This window comes from Pongo abelii, chromosome 15 (assembly GCF_028885655.2).
Source record: "Pongo abelii isolate AG06213 chromosome 15, NHGRI_mPonAbe1-v2.0_pri, whole genome shotgun sequence".
Taxonomy (NCBI): domain Eukaryota; kingdom Metazoa; phylum Chordata; class Mammalia; order Primates; family Hominidae; genus Pongo; species Pongo abelii.
The window spans coordinates 79,286,897-79,304,164 of NC_072000.2; the positions used below are offsets into that span (position 1 = coordinate 79,286,897).

Sequence of the window (17,268 nt, forward strand, 5' to 3'; positions counted from 1 at the left end):
TTGCAGTCTCCATTAGCACCATCAGCATCTCGTCCTGTCTATTCTCTGAAACAGCTCTCACTTGCTAAAATCCCTGATCTGTACTGTCACAAAATCAGATGGTCCTCATCTTACTTAATGTCTTGGCAGCGTTTGGCATGACATCTTGGTTTTCCAACATAACATTCTTCTGTTTTCTTCCTATTTCTCTAGCTGTTCCTTCACAGTCTCTTTTGCTGGTTCATCCTCTTCTACCGAGCTCTTAAGTGCTAGAATTATGCTAGATTCAAGACCTCTCCTCACTCTTCTTTTTTCTAGGTGATAACATTTATATCCAGGGTTTCAGTGACCACTTTTCTGCATCTGATGGCTCAAATTTGTATCTCCATGTCAGAACACTTCTCTAGGCCAGACTTGTAATATCCAACCACATTCTTGACATCTTTTTTTTTTTTTTTGACAGAGTTTCGCTCTGTCGCCCAGGCTGGAGTGCAGTGGTGCGATCTTGGCGCACTGCAACCTCCGCCTCCTGGGTTCAAGCAATTCTCTGCCTCAGCCTCCCGAGTAGCTGGGATTACAGGCATCTGCCACCATGTCCAGCTAATTTTTGTATTTTTAGTAGAGACTGGATTTCACCATGTTGGCCAGGATGGTCTCGATCTCTTGACCTTGTGATCCGCCTGCCTCAGCCTCCCAAAGTGCTGGGATTACAGGCGTGAGCCACCGCGCTGGGCCACCTTGACATCTCTTCTGGAGCATTTCATAGACTGATCTCATGATTTTCATCCTCTCTGCTCTGCCTGCAACATGGGTCCTGCAACATCATCAACTCAGCTATGGAGGCCAGAACACCAGAAGTCATCTTTTACATACCTTCCCCATATCCAATCCATCACCAAGCCCTGCTGACTCTGTCTCCTAAATATCTTTCCAATACATTCACTGCTCTATAGTCCACCCTGGTCCCATCTAACCATGTCTCAGATATTGCAATATTCTTTTAACAGTCACTCTACAGTTAACTGGAACTCCACCCCTACTCCTACTCCATTCTCCACACTGCAACCAGAGCAATCTTTTTAAAATGCAAATGTGATGTGACATGTACCACCCCAAAAACAACATCAAAATACAAATGATAAAAAATGAAAAAAAAAAAAAGCTTTCAATGGTTTCCAGTGGTGTTGGGACAAAGCAAAGCTTGTAGCTGGCATTTAAGATCTGACTCCTACCTACTTCTCTAGCCTCATCTCCAGTTCCCCTTGCCCTGTTTCCACTCACTGAGGAGAATAAATCACAAATTGCATATGTTGTTCCCTCCTTTCTTTACTTAGTTAACTCATATTCGTATTAAGACCTCATTTTACCAAGAAGCACTTCCCCGAACTCCCTGATGAAATCAAATCTCCGAATACAGGTTCTTAGAGCATCTTGTATCTCCTTCTCCATTACAAGGGCTAGAATTAAAATTTTATGTTTGTGTAATTATTTTTTTCTCTCGCATATATATCTTTTTTCATTATTGTATCCCTAGGGCCTGGTACAGTCCCTGGCATACAATGGGCACTCAATTAATACTTGTTGAATGAGTTAATATATTTACAAACTATTATTGTTGCATTAGAGCAGGTCACCAAGAGATTCTGTGTGCGTACTGACAAACCTAGCAGAGTTCATTCTATACACTTTCTATTATGATAAAGGGACAAACCTAGCAGAGTTCATTCTATACACTTTCTATTATGATAAAGGGACAAACCTAGCAGAGTTCATTCTATACACTTTCTATTATGATAAAGGGACAAACCTAGCAGAGTTCATTCTATACACTTTCTATTATGATAAAGGGACAAACCTAGCAGAGTTCATTCTATACACTTTCTATTATGATAAAGGGACAAACCTAGCAGAGTTCATTCTATACACTTTCTATTATGATAAAGGGACAAACCTAGCAGAGTTCATTCTATACACTTTCTATTATGATAAAGGGACAAACCTAGCAGAGTTCATTCTATACACTTTCTATTATGATAAAGGGACAAACCTAGCAGAGTTCATTCTATACACTTTCTATTATGATAAAGGGACAAACCTAGCAGAGTTCATTCTATACACTTTCTATTATGATAAAGGGACAAACCTAGCAGAGTTCATTCTATACACTTTCTATTATGATAAAGGGACAAACCTAGCAGAGTTCATTCTATACACTTTCTATTATGATAAAGGGACAAACCTAGCAGAGTTCATTCTATACACTTTCTATTATGATAAAGGGACAAACCTAGCAGAGTTCATTCTATACACTTTCTATTATGATAAAGGGACAAACCTAGCAGAGTTCATTCTATACACTTTCTATTATGATAAAGGGACAAACCTAGCAGAGTTCATTCTATACACTTTCTATTATGATAAAGGGACAAACCTAGCAGAGTTCATTCTATACACTTTCTATTATGATAAAGGGACAAACCTAGCAGAGTTCATTCTATACACTTTCTATTATGATAAAGGGACAAACCTAGCAGAGTTCATTCTATACACTTTCTATTATGATAAAGGGACAAACCTAGCAGAGTTCATTCTATACACTTTCTATTATGATAAAGGGACAAACCTAGCAGAGTTCATTCTATACACTTTCTATTATGATAAAGGGACAAACCTAGCAGAGTTCATTCTATACACTTTCTATTATGATAAAGGGACAAACCTAGCAGAGTTCATTCTATACACTTTCTATTATGATAAAGGGACAAACCTAGCAGAGTTCATTCTATACACTTTCTATTATGATAAAGGGACAAACCTAGCAGAGTTCATTCTATACACTTTCTATTATTATAAAGGGAAAACATGAAAATATTATTAAAACGTCAAACAATAGAAAATATTTAAAAGAATAAAAGATGGGCTGGATGTGGTGGCTCACACCTGTAATCCCAGCTGTTACGGAGGCAGAGGTGGAAGGATAGCTTAAGCTCAGGAGTTTGAGACCTCCCTGGGCAATATAGCGAGACCCCATTCTCCACAAAAAGGAAAAAAAAAAGACAAAAAGAGTAAAAGTTGAAATACCTCCTTTGCACACCATTTTCACTCCCAAAGTAAATACTCTTGATAGTTTAATGTGCATCCTGAGTATATGTATGTGTATGAACATAAAACTAAATGTCTGTCGCCCAGGCTGGAGTGTAATAGCGTAATCTCGGCTCACTGCATCCTCTGCCTCCCAAGTTCAAGCAAATTCTTGTGCCTTAGCCTCCTGAGTAGCTGGGACTATAGGCGCACACCACCATGCCCGGCTAATTTTTGTATTTTTAGTAGAGACGGGGTTTTGCCATGTTGCTCAGGCTGGTCCTGAACTCCTGGCCTCAAGCCATCCACCTGCCTCACCTCCCAAAGTGTTGGGATTACAGGTGTGAGCCACTGCACCCAGCCTTCATAATATTCTTAGTTTTAGATTGGCTTTCCCTAATCCACCCAAATCATTGAAACTGTATTATATACCAAAAATAATCATTAAAAAAAGGTTACAAGAAGACCAGCTGGTTAGTCATTCAGGCTAAACTCCATTCTTACCTGCCTCGCCATTCTCTTCAGTCTTAGTGCTCATCAAACAGGCAATAAACTTGTTATCCACTTGCTGGAGAACCTGTCAGATATTCAAGTAAGTGGTACAACACTAAATAAAAATTAACAAAGGCTTATTTGCATAGAAAGATACAGAACTGTATTTTATTTAGAGTTGTTTGCCTTGTCACACTCCTTTCTTTGAGACTGGGTAAGGTTCTGATGAACCACAAAAAGTCACTAGGAAGGAGGAAGGAATGGGCAAGTGGAGTTGATCAGAAGATGTAAGGGGAGGCAGGCGACAGGGGAAGACAGACTCCCACGTCTCAGAGTGGTGTGCTAGCAATACTTTAGAGAAGGCCTGAGATGTTCCCAATAGAGTGACTCTTGAGAATAGGTTAATGTGACCACAGATTGTTAACATACAGGCTGAAATAAATTTTTTAAATTTATATGAAAGCAAGGAAAACGATTTTGGAGGAACTAGTCTATTTTTATTTTTATTTATTTATTTTTAATTTTTTTTTTTTTTTGAGACGGAGTCTCACTTTGTCACCCAGGCTGGAGTGCAATGGCATGATCTCAGCTCACTGCAAGCTCCACCTCCTGGGTTCACGCCATTCTCCTGCCTCAGCCTCCCGAGTAGCTGGGAGTACAGGCGCCTGCCACCACGCCCAGCTAAGTTTTTGTATTTTTAGTAGAGACAGGGTTTCACCATGTTAGCCAGGATGGTCTCGAACTCCTGACCTTATGATCCACCCACCTCAGCCTCCCAAAGTGCTGGGATTACAGGCGTGAGCCACTGTGCCCGGCTGCTAGTCTATTAAAGAAGTAAGTTAAAAGCCACTGGTGGCTTTAGACCTTGGTGGTTCCTCTCTGTCTAGGTACATGAGGCTCCCCAATACCACCGAGCCTATACCACTGCCCCAGGGTCTATTACTGGATCAACTGCTTGCCTGCTCTGGTATCAGGTCAATGCCAGGTTAGGAATTTACCTAAATCTGTTAGCCTCCTAATTTGTTTCCGTACTGAAAACAAAGGGAATAAGACAGCCATGGTGGTAAACACAAGGCAAAATAGAAAAGCAGATCAGACAAAGGGTCCCTTTTGTGAATTGACTTCTCAATATGGGCTTTCCCAAATCTGTGTAGGCTCACACAATAGAAGGTAATTTCTAAAAGGGCACTGTTGCACACTTAAGGACAAGGTCACTAAAGGACTTTATTGATTTATAAATTATTGCCAAATATAAAGTCAATATATAATCTTCTGCAGGAGAACCTTGAGAATCCTTGAAACTGTCAGCCTGAATCCATAATTCATTCCTTCCAAACCTACTTACACTACTAAAGACATTTCTTTCTTTGTAATTATAATTAATCCCTTGCTTTTTCCTCTGATGATAAAAGTTCTAGTAAGAACACACACACATACACACACACACACACACACACGTGCCTTGACCAAGGTGGTCTATATCATTAAATAAATCAAATTTTAGAAGAATTAGGCCTTATATATATATATATATATTTATGAGATTTTGAAGTCAATCTTTTACCTGCATTGAATGAATCATTTCTTTGGTGAAACGATAGGGATACAAGATGTTGTGAATTTTAACTGCTAAGCTCTCAGCCTGGCCACTGCTTACATCAACAGCAACCTAGAAAGACTCAGCAAAATATAATTGAAATTTTAATTTTTGTGTCAGCAGAACTGTTTTACCAAAGATATCAGAGTGCTTTAAAAGCATTCATTTTTATTTAGCCTACTAGAGGTGGGTTTAATTCAGGGAATTTATAGAAATTCAAAAGAATCGGCCGGGTGCGGTGGCTCACACCTGTAATCTCAGCACTTCGGGAGGCTGAGGCGGGCAGATCACGAGGTCAGGAGATCGAGACCATCCTGGCTAACACGGTGAAACCCCATCTCTACTAAAAAATACAAAAAATTAGCTGGGCGTGGCGGCAGGTGCCTTTAGTCCCAGCTACTTGGGAGGCTGAGGCAGGAGAACGGTGTGAACCCGGGAGGCGGAGCTTGCAGTGAGCTGAGATCGCGCCACTGCACTCCAGCCTGGGCGACACAGCAAGACTCTGTCGCAAAAAAAAAAAAAAAAAAAAAAAAAATTCAAAAGAATCTATAAATAATGAGTCTTACATAAAAATTTTTGCTTATAAACAAAATTACTGACAAAACAAAAAAATATTGTTTCACAACAACAATTTGTCTATGTTCCATGATCAAGTCCTCAAATGATATCTTGAGGAAAGAACTGGTAAACAAATGCTCATCTATTATACACCCTGTTTATAACATGCACAGTACATTCTGTGAAAATACACTGAGGAGAGAACATCCATGCAGGGCCAATGAGGAACTGTTCCTCCAGTAGAAGATGTGTGGCTTTATCTAATGATAACAATTTTATTATCACCACCCTGAATACTGTGCCAAAGCTACAAGTCAGGGTTTCTGAGAATGGTAAACACATTCCCTGTTCTCACATTGATTATACATATTTAATCCAAAATGCCCGAGCTCCCAAAATGCTATAAATTTTATTTCTCCTCTCTACATTAAACAGTAATTTCCAAATAAATTATTTGGAAATATGCCCAGTTTCCAATCATAATTACAAATTAGTATAGTCTTGCATGCCCATACCCAGCTTAAATAAAATTCAAATTTTATTTTTAGCTTATTTACTTATTTTTTGAGAGATGGAGTCTCACTGTGTTGCCCAGGCTATAGTGCGGTGGCTAGCCACAGGTGCAATCAGCACACTATATAGCCTTGAACTTCTGGCCTCAAGTGATCCTCCTACCTCAGCCTCCTGAGTAGCTGAGACTATAAGTGCATGCCACTGTACCCATCTTGAAACTCAAAGTTTAAAATAACAGGCAAAGAAAGGCTAGGCGTGATGGCTCACGCCTGTAATCCAGGACTTTGGGAGGCTGAGGCGGGCAGATCATCCGAGGTTGGGAGTTAGAGACCAGCCTGACCAACATGGAGAAACCCCATCTCTACTAAAAATACAAAATTCGCTGGGCGTGGTGGCAGGTGCCTGTAATCCCAGCTGCTCGAGAGACTGAGGCAGGAAAATTGCTTGAACCTGGGAAGCGGAGGTTACGTGAGCCGAGATCATGCCATTGCATTTCAGTCTGGGCAACAAGAGCAAAACTCCATCTCAAAATTAAAAAAATAAGAAGAAGAAGAAAAAAAAAGGCAAAGAAAAACTGCTACAGACCCACCTCTGGATAACGGGCAAATACTGGATTGTCCCATTCTGAGAACAAAGAATGAAGCGATTCGCTACCAACAGTATCATCCACAGTATCTAGGGCAAAAGGGAACAGGTAAAGTTGGCATCCAGAACCACAGGGAAAGGAGGGAATGGCATTTCCTGTTTGGTGAGCCATAGCCTCAAGACCAAAGGTCACATACATTGTTTCTATGTTCTACAAAGTTCAGTGTTTGCTGTATCTCTAAATTATTTTGATCTGTTACTTTTTAAACTAGAGTTGGTGACTGTATCTTCTGGCATTACAGCTTTTCTCCAAACTGTTACAAGAGATATTTTGGAATACTGACAGAGAAGCTATGGCTCAAATTTATAGCCTTACTGCCTTTAAGCAAAATATACCTTATCTATTTTTAAACATACACACAAAATTGATGTCTGTAGCTTTTTTTGAAGAGTTTTGCTTACATAAAACTACAGCAACTTGGAGTGCAAGTCCAGCCTTTTTAAAAATAAGAAACATGTCCCCTAATCACAAGACACCACAGACTATGCATAATCAGCAAATATTGACCTCAAGTCTGGAAAAGTAATTTCTGATCTAAATGCATGCACTGAATTAATTAGTTCCGCTGTTAAATAGGGCCATGGGGAATTCCTGATTCCAGTACAGCACAGCTGGCACTGATCAAGATTAATGCAAGCCTGCTTTGTTTTTTGAGTTAGGTGGTACGATGTGTACTGGGTGCGCCAGCAGTCTCTGCCACCCCTACCTCTGTTATCCTGTCTCATCACAGTCCTCTCTGCTTGAGCTCTTGGAAGGAAAGGAAGAACAAGGTCGCTTCTAAAAGGTTGACACCTGTACTGAGACCCTAAATATAAGAAAGAAAAACCTAGAAATGTGAACTTAACATACAAGTAAACTCTTTAAAAATTTAATCACATAAAACCTCTTTCTGCACAAACTGAGTCAAGACATAAAGCAGACTACTAAACACTAGATTGAGAATCAGAAATCCTTTAATGAAATTACGCTGTCAGTATAGGACTCTATATTAATGCTTAGTTCCGTTATCTATTCATACCAGACAGAATGAAGACCTAGAATAGGTCACTGTGATTCTCACTGGGGGGCAATTTTGCACGAGGGGACATTGGCAATGTCTTGAGACACTTTTTTTATTTTTTTTGAGACAGCGTCTCGCTCTGTCGCCCGGGCAGGAGTACAGTGGCGAGATCTCAGCTTACTGCAACTTCTGCCTCCCGGGTTCAAGCAATTCTCCTGCCTCAGCCTCCCGAGTAGCTGGGATTACAGGCATGCGTCACCACACCCGGCTAATTTTTTTGTATTTTTAGTAGAGATGGGGTTTCACCATATTGGTCGGGCTGGTCTCAAACTCTTGACCTTGTGATCCACCCGCCTCGGCCTCCCAAAGTGCTGGGATTACAGGCGTGAGCCACTGTGCCTGGCTTGAGACACTTTTCATTGTCACAACTTGAGTACAGGGTTCTACGTTCTACTAGCATCTAGCAGATAAAGGCCACGGATGCTGCTAAATATCCTACAATGCATAGGACAAACCTTACAACAAAAAATTATCCAGAGAAGCCCTGTGTTAGACATACAGCAGTACTTAATTGTCACCCATAACTTGGTGCAACCTTCACAAATCTCCAACTTTTGTCTCTTATCTCCAATGTATGTCTCTATCCTAACATTTGTCTCATTATAATACAATTATGTTTTAGATAGTTATCTTCCCTAATAGTACTGTGAACTCCTAAAAGCAAAGTCAGTTAACTTGCAATGTGACAGCACCTAGCACAGTGTGGATGATCAACAAATGTTGCATGAAAAAGCGAACAGGTAGACAAATGAAAGGTTCTCAATTCAAACTCCAGAGTCTAGTAAGATCTGGCCCAAATGCTGTTCTTCTCCATGAAGGATAATCAGATTTGAGTTTTAGAAACAATGCTGAATTTGACAGCTTTAGAACAGGAGGAAAACATGAGAGATAAATCTGCTGGACTAAACCTGGAGAGGTTAAGAATGATAAAATTAAGATAATGAAGTGAAATAAGGTTTATAACTACAATAGAAAGAACTGCATTAAATATATTTTAAAGAAAAAATTACCAAGGCTTGGGGACTTGACACTACTCCTCAAAATCACCCTTATAGATCCTCTCTTCTGTACATTAAAATTTATCTTTTAGGCCAGTGGCTCACGCCTGTAATCCCAGCACTTTGGGAGGCCGAGGCGGGCAGATCACCTGAGGTTGGGAGTTTGAGACCAGCCTGACCAACATGGAAAAATCCCGTCTCTACTAAAAATACAAAATTAGCCAGGCATGGTGGCGCATGCCTGTAATCCCAGCTACTCAGGAGGCTGAGGCAGGAGAATCGCTTGAACCCAGAAGGCAGAGGTTGCAGTAAGCCGAGATCACACCATTTCACTTTAGCCTGGGCAACAAGAGCGAAACTCCGTCTCAAAAAAAAAAAAAAAAATCATCTTTTAACAATTTATTTCATGTAACACTTTTATGTAAAGTTTGGCAATGTCCTGATGTCATGATGTATATTGGCCATTTCCAGAAAGGTAGCAGGGTACTGAGGAGCCATCTGTTCATGGAACTTCTTTCTATACCAAAAATATTTTTCATTAGGAAACTATCAGTTAACATGACCCTCAAAAGTTTATAAAAAAGTATGCTAATCCAGAATGTTAAGTAGGTTAAAGTGTTTTAAACATCTATATTCAAAAGGAAGAAATATTTATGTTGAATATGGCAGCTAAGATTTCCCCCTTTCTTTTAGCAACAGCTATCTCACAGTATAATGTAATCCAGTTATTTTTTGGCAGCATATCAGAAGCAGTTGCATTTCAGGAAGATGAGGTGTCAGTGCTGTAGATTTACCTCTGAAAAGCCTTCAGTATAAGTCAGGACATAAAACCACATAGATTGAAGAGCACATAAAGTGGCTTTAAGAGCAACTTGATAGTCTCAGGAACAACAGTGAAAGAAATTAGTTTTCTCCTAACGAATACTACAAAACACTAAGAAATACTACTGAAGTTACTACAGTGATATTTTTTTCACAAGTAAAAAACAGAAAAACACTGAAAAGTAAAGGTCTCATTTAACCTTAAAGAAATCACAGCTTCCTGCTAGAGATACTCATCGTCAGGAGAAATTAGAAATTGACTTATAACTACATTTATACACGTTCCATTCTTCTGCAGCATTCAAAATTTTAAATACGGATACAGATGTAATGTTTATCCTCCTAGTGCAAAGCCAAGATTATAGCCAGATGGAAATCAGCTTTATCACCTCCCAACATCTGGCTCTCAACACACTGCCAAAGCAATATCACTTTAAATGTGGACCGAGAACCCAGAGTGCTAGTGCAGGCTCTAATGTAGCCCTGTGGTACGTTCTAAAAGCTATATTGGCCGGGTGCGGTGGCTCACGCCTATAATCCCACCACTTTGGGAGGCCGAGGCAAGTGGATCACCTGAGGTCAGGAGTTTGAGACAAGCCTGGCCAACACGGTGAAACCCCGTCTCTACAAAAATACAAAAAATTAGCCGGGTGTGGTAGCGGGTGCCTGTAATCCCAGCTACTTGGGAGGCTGAGGCAGGAGGATCCCTTGAACCTGTGGAGGTTGCAGTGAGCCGAGATCACGCGACTACACTCCAGACTGGGCAACAAGAGCGAAGCTCTGTCTCAAATAAATAAATAAATAAATGCCATATTATTGTCTTCCTGAATAACAGCTACTTGTACCATAAACAGATCAAGGAGATTTTACCATATGCATTATAATAAAGTACATTTGAAAAGTATAGTCATCAAAGTATATACTTGACCTATATTTTGAAAATTCATGGACAAGTCCTACTTTCTAGAAAGAAAAAGCTCATAAATGTAGTACTGTACTAAGCCATAGAGTTTACTGGGAAACCTAGGATGATTACAGAATCATTCTGGCCCTTAACCTGGAAGCCACGCAGAGAAGCTTCCAGTAAAATACCATGCTGACACTGCAGGTGCCTTTAAAGACACATTTCTAGGAAAGCTGGGCATTTAACAGGAAGAGAAAACAAGGTAGTACTGTGGATCTTCCCAACTATTAAAAGTATCATTTTTATTAAAATTGGACAGTCTCACCCCCTTTTTTGTTGTTCTAGGTATATACCCATCACCCCCTTTCTTACACATACACACACCCATAGACACATATACACACACTGACATCCTTTCACTGTACTTCTCCATTTAAATAGTGTTGGACCTAGAGGCTGCGCGCGGGCTCACACCTATAATCCCAACACTCTGGGAGGCCAAGGCAGGTGGATCAATTGAGGCCAGGAGTTTGAGACCAGCCTGGCCAATATAGTGAAATCCTGTCTCTACTAAAAATAAAAAAATTTAGCTGGGCATGGTGGCACGCTCTTGTAATCCAAGCTACATGGGAGGCTGAGGCAGGAGAATCGCTTGAACCAGGGGGGCGGAGGTTGCAGTGAGCTGAGATCGCACCACTGCACTCCAGCCTGGGTGACAGAGCAAGACTCCATCTCAAAAAAAAAAAAAAAAAAATTAGTGTTGGACGTAGAGAATCTTCATATAGCATGAAAATACAACATTATGTTTTAGAAGTGGTCTTCAAAATGTTCTATCTGTTGAGATAATCTCTTTGGATAATGAGGATCTTACTTCTTGTCCAGCATTCCCATCTTCAAAAGCATCTCATGCACACGAACACTACGTACTTACCATTCTCAAGTACAACATCCACAGCCACAGTTGTCAGGTCTTTAGTACAAGCAGCCTGAATGTCCTCAGTTGGGGCAATGAATGTGCTGAGTCCAGTCATTTTGTTGACATAAACCATTCTTCCCAGGACTACATCGAAATGCTGCTGCCAATCTGAACAACACGTGTTTGACTCTTCAGTTTCAGAACAAGCTCTTGCTTTAGATTCCTCACTTTGAAAACAAATTCCATTTTGGTCACCTGTGGCATCTTCTACCAGATTCATTAACATTCCACTGGGAGAGTCAGGACTTCCTATCTGTTGTTCTGAAGCTCTGATAAGAACATCTGAATCTTTACCGGTAACTTTAGAATTATTATAGGGCAATACCAAAGGAGTTTCTAATATCACACAGTTCTCTGTTGTACTGCTATTAGAATGTGTTTTACTATTTTTATTAAAGGAATTATCCTGTGTGGCAGAATCTGATGTTGGGATGACACCATTCTCTGTTTTTTCATGCTCGTTTTTAAATAACATACAAAAATCTTGTGTTAACACACTGCACAACTTGCTGTCTTTCCTACTGGAATCTGAATTTGGAAGTTCATTAAAACGACTCATTATCCCCATTGTTTGAGTTTCTCTTTCGGAACCCTTCAGTCTGGATAATTTAGAGGCTAGTGATTCAGATGACTTCTCAAGGTCCAAAGGTTTTCTATTAAAGAGAGATAACTCCTTCAGGGTCATAGGGCTTTCTCTCAAACTAGTCATCTGTTGTTCTAAACAATCTTCATCCTTGGAGAATGGAAACTTCTCTGAGTCAAGGATATGGCTTGCTGGTTGACAACTACTATCTGAATCATTATGCTTCATAGTAGTGATTTTACAAACACCAGAGTTGTCTAAGCAGTTCTTGTCCTTCAGCAGAATGTCAGGTTCAACTTGAGGATTGAGACTGGTAGTGACTCCATTACTTTCCTCTACTTCTGTATCCAGAGGATTTTCAACCTTCCCATATTGCCTCTTAAACTTCTCTAAAGATCCTAGCTGTGAACTCAAGCTTAGCTTCTTACGGATGATTGGTTTGGAGGAGCCAATTAATTTATCTGTTTTCCCACTATCACTGGAAACATGTCTATACCAGGGGAAAGAGGGGGATGTATCAGATAATATGCAACCCGTTTGTGATTTTTTGCTACCTTCCTGAAAAGCAGAAAACATTGTATAAGTTGCTGTAGGTTCATTCTCTGGCCCATAACTTATATTTGTTCTGCAAATTTTTTTGTTGGGCAATTGACCAGATTCTTTACTTAAAGTGCTGGCTAAATCTTTGATGTCTGGAGTTTCAACTGAATGACGTGTTCTATTTCCAAATGTTTCTTGGGCACGTGTGGGACCAGGTCTAACATAATTTTTAAATGAATGTTCTGTTTCAGTTGATTTAGTTTTCTCATTTTGTACTACATGAGTTATAAAGCCAGTGGAACATAATTTAACTCGCCCATAACTAAAAACATTTCTTCTTCCACAATTGCTAGATTCTTTTTTTTTCTCTTTCTCTGTCTGAGCACTATGTACTCCCAATAATGTTGTTGCAAAAGGCAGAGGCTGGCATCCCACTTCAGTAGCATTTTTAAATCTCTCTGGTTGATTCTGAATTCTATTATTTTTCAAGATGTTGGCAGCCATGCCATTAACAGTAGTACTTTCTTTCCATATTTCTAGATCCTCCCCACTCTCCTCAAAGTGACATGGTGTCTGAAAAGGGCTTAAAAACATTTCTAAACTGGTTCCACATGGATTTTCTAAAGAGCTATGTTCCGGGCAAGATTTTTTATGTTTCTCATTTTCTCCTGCTTCTGATGCTACAATTGTCTCTTGTTCTAACATCTTTGATTCTGAGCAACAGCTGTCTTTGTTTTGTAAAGATGGCTCTGTCATTTTGCTATGGCCTGGACCACCTGATTCATAAATGTACAAAAATGCATCATTTGTATTTTTTCTGATAGCTTCTAAATCCCTAGAATTCTGTGTGTTTATGTTTTCTGCAGTAGCTTTTCTTTTCACAGCTTTTGACTGCAAATTAAACATCTCATAGGAATCTAAAATATTATTACATGCTTCCTGGAAATTGCTCCTCTCATCGGAAGTCACACGCTTCTGAAGAGTAGCATCAAATAAACTAAAACCATTATCTTCACTAAATTCCTTAATATCCTCACCTGATAATTCCACAAATAATTTTTCTTGCTTTAAAAACATTTTCACTCCTTCCTGAATGCAAAACAAGAGAGTGTCCCAGTTCTGAAACTCAATCAGAGTTTTGGCTGGCTCCATGCACACATCATACTCACAGAATTGGCACTGCACATTGATTACATATATGCCATAGAGTTCTGGGGTAGACCGGTGCCGAAGACTTGAATTCATTTGCCTACTGGTGGAACCATTCTTTGGCTTGCATATAATACTTTCTTTCCTTAATAAAAAGTCAATGAGTTTATGTAGCTTTGTCCTTAAAACTAGTCTTTTGTTCACAAACAAAAACTGCATATTCTTATTGTAATGTGCTTCAGAGCTGATATAGCCACCAAGCTCAAACTCTTTATATTTAAAACTTATTTCTCTTAGCTTTTGGGACTTTCCCAATCCATAAATTTGACAAAATCGGGAACATATGTCTTTGGTTTTAGGGAGCTGAAGAACCATGGAACCAGAAACATCATTTCTCAAAGAGAAAGAAATGGAAGGGTGCATGAGTGAGAGAGCTTCTATCCTCTGCCTGACCTTCTCAAACTCCAGTCTAGGGTCCATGCATTTCCTCCTTACAGGAAGCTGGTAAAATAGGTTATACACTGTTACAGTAGTCCCAGCGCTTGGTCTAGTCACATCAGCTTCACAAGCTTTCAGGGCTTTTCCACTCTGAAACAGTTTCACAAAAGTTTTCATTGTCCTGTTTTTCTTGGACGAAATTTCCACAGCACTGGCCATGTCAGCAATGTTTGCCAAGGCTTCTCCTCGGAAACCATAAAACCTTGGATTCTCCAAGTCCTGTACCGAGTGGCATTTACTGGTGAAATAACGATTTCCCACTTTCTCTACATCATCACTCCCCATTCCAAATCCATTGTCTATCACTTGAACTTGGAAGGTTTCCATATTCACCCTGACAGCCACACATTTTGCTTCAGCATCAATACTGTTGAGGGCAAGTTCCTCAACACATTGGCCCAAGGAGCTTATGGCCAAACCAGAACGCAATTTGGCTTGTACTTCAACTGACAAGCACTTGATCATGGTAGGTAGAAAGATGGTGAGAATGCCAGGCACTGGTTTCCTTCTCTGACTGGAAATAATTGCCTATAGGAGAAAAAAACCACACACACACATAATCAAAGCTTTAGCATTACACAGCATTATGAAGAAATAGCACTTGAGGTAAATGAAATCGCTCTTATTAAACCAAATTGTGAAACAAAGCAAAACAAAGTTATACCACTGATCTCTAGGCACAGCTCATGCTTGGTGCAATGGATTAACATCCAAAAAAAATTCATAATTTCATAATTTTCAATGCTCCTTTCTAAATCCCACATGTCCTAAAGTGAAATGATAATTACACTTGAAGTTGACCAGTAAACACTGTATTCGAAATTCTAACCACTTCACCAAAAACAGATGCCTAAATTAAATTAAATACAGCTAAGGAACATTAGCTAGAAATTATTCATGACAAAAATGTCCAAGCTAGTTTCATAACATTTATACATTACACAATAACCATGACTTTTAGAAAAATACTTATAATGAATTGCTAAGACACTGTAATAAGGTGAAGCAACAGGAAGAAATTTTAAGAATCAAATTGTATCAAAGAGAGATTGGGGGCATTAAGAGGTTATTATTATTATGGTTAAGTATAGTCACCTCAGAGAAAGAGGCTGGGAATGGGAAAAGATAAAGCAGGAAAATTCCTTTTCATATAAACCTTTCTTTGCCATTTGATTGTTAAATCCTGTTCATGTATTACTCTGATGGTTTTAGAAGGTCGTTATTATTCTTTTTTGAAACAGAGTCTCACTCTGTCACCCAGACTGGAGTGCAATGACACAATCTCGGCTCACTGCAGCCTGCACCTCCCGGGCTCAAGCAATCCTCCAGCCTCAGCCTCCCGAGTAGCTGGGATTACAGGCGCTCGCCACCACGCCTGGCTAATTTTTGTCTTTTATGTAGAGATGGGGTTTCACCATGTTAACCAGCCTGGTCTCGAACTCCTGAACTCAAGTGATCCTCCCGCCTTGGCCTCCCAAAGTGCTGGGATTACAGGTGTGAACCACCGCGACCGGCCAGAAGGTCATTATTAATATTCTTTTGGTCTTTACAGATGGGCACAAAACTACCTAGTAATAATAATGATGGCATGGGGCTGCCTGAACTTGATTTTAAGTTTTCCTGCAAGTAAAAACACAAAAACAAAAAACAAAACAAAACAAAACAAAACCCTAAGATTCTAGTGCCATTAAAGGTCTCCCCTTCTTCTCCATCAGTGACAGCCGCGTGGGTGGGCCCCTTGCAGGCGGTGGGGCCGGTTTTCCAAACCCGGGAAAAATCAGGGCTCTTAACTGCAGAACTTCTGCTTTCTAAGCTAATGCACTAAGCAGCCGGCAGCAAGTGAGGGGTAAACGTTTAACAAGTATTCCGATTAATGTAAACCCAATGATTTCCTGATGACGCCTCCCAGCGCCTGGGACTGACGGGACGCACGGGCCTGGATCCAGGGCCCGGGGGCCTGGGAGCGCCGCGCAGGCCGAGTCCGGGGCGGCGCCGCCTTCCCGCTAGGCCCAGCCCCTCCCCGGCCAGCCCCGTCCTTGTCCCCAAACTGGACCCGCCCGGCCGCCAGGCCGCCGGGCCTCCGGGGGCCCTCGCGCATCCGGCTCCGAAAGCTGCGCACAGCCATCATCAGGGCCCTTCTGGTGTTAGAAGAGACCCCGGCATCATCTTTTCGTCGCGTGCTTCCCCCAAAGTCACCTCGAGTCCCGCTTAACCAATTCTCCGACACCAACCGCCTCGGACGCCGACGCGCGCACCTTGGATCTTGAGGCTCGTGCGTGCCCACGAGCATGCGCTTCGGAGGGGGCGCGCCAGGCCGCGACACACCAGTGCGCATGCGCACCAGGTGTTCCAGCCAAGGATCCACGTCCCAGGGTTCAGTGAACCGGTACCTACAGTCTCAATCCTTATTCCCTTTTGGCATGGTGTGAAAGACTATGTCGTAACTTTTACTTTTGTTTTTATGTTGTTTTTTTTTTCCCCGTGTTTTCCCTTTCCTTTTTTTCTCATTTTCACCTTTGCTCTTAACTACCGTTTAATTCTATATTTTATGTGTTTGCTTATTGTCTTCTCTCCCTAGAATGTAAGCTATGTGAAGGTAAGGAGTTTATATATTTTGTTTATTGCTGTATCCCAGTTCCCAAGAACTGTGCCTGGCCTATGGTAGGCACCGAATGAATGAATAATTCCAGAGCCTGCCATCTTAGAATTATGGCATTTGGAGCTGGAAAAGGCTGAGAAACTAACTCAACTTTTTTTTTTTTTTGAGACGGAGTTTAGTTCTTGTTGCCCAGACTGGAGTTCAATGGCGCGATCTCAGCTTACTGCAACCGCCGCCTCCCGGGTTCAAGTGATTCTCCTGCCTCAGCCTCCC

At 40.8% G+C, this 17,268-nt stretch overlaps 1 protein-coding gene across 10 annotated transcripts in view; it reads right to left on the bottom strand.

Annotated features, from left to right (window-relative positions):
* MLH3 (mutL homolog 3) overlaps positions 1-16,703 on the bottom strand; it is a 35,910-nt gene extending 19,207 nt beyond the window's left edge. For 4 of the 10 annotated variants that reach the window (XM_009249294.4, XM_024231140.3, XM_054529629.2 and 1 more), the window contains exons 1-6: positions 16,593-16,688; positions 11,582-14,924; positions 7,573-7,671; positions 6,810-6,895; positions 5,117-5,221; positions 3,565-3,637 (exon numbers count right to left, since the gene is read on the bottom strand). In XM_009249294.4, coding sequence (XP_009247569.4) covers positions 3,565-3,637; positions 5,117-5,221; positions 6,810-6,895; positions 7,573-7,671; positions 11,582-14,861 — 3,643 coding nt within the window. In that variant the 5' untranslated portion in view covers positions 14,862-14,924; positions 16,593-16,688. 10 annotated transcript variants of the gene reach the window in all.
* Positions 16,704-17,268: the final 565 nt, after the last annotated feature.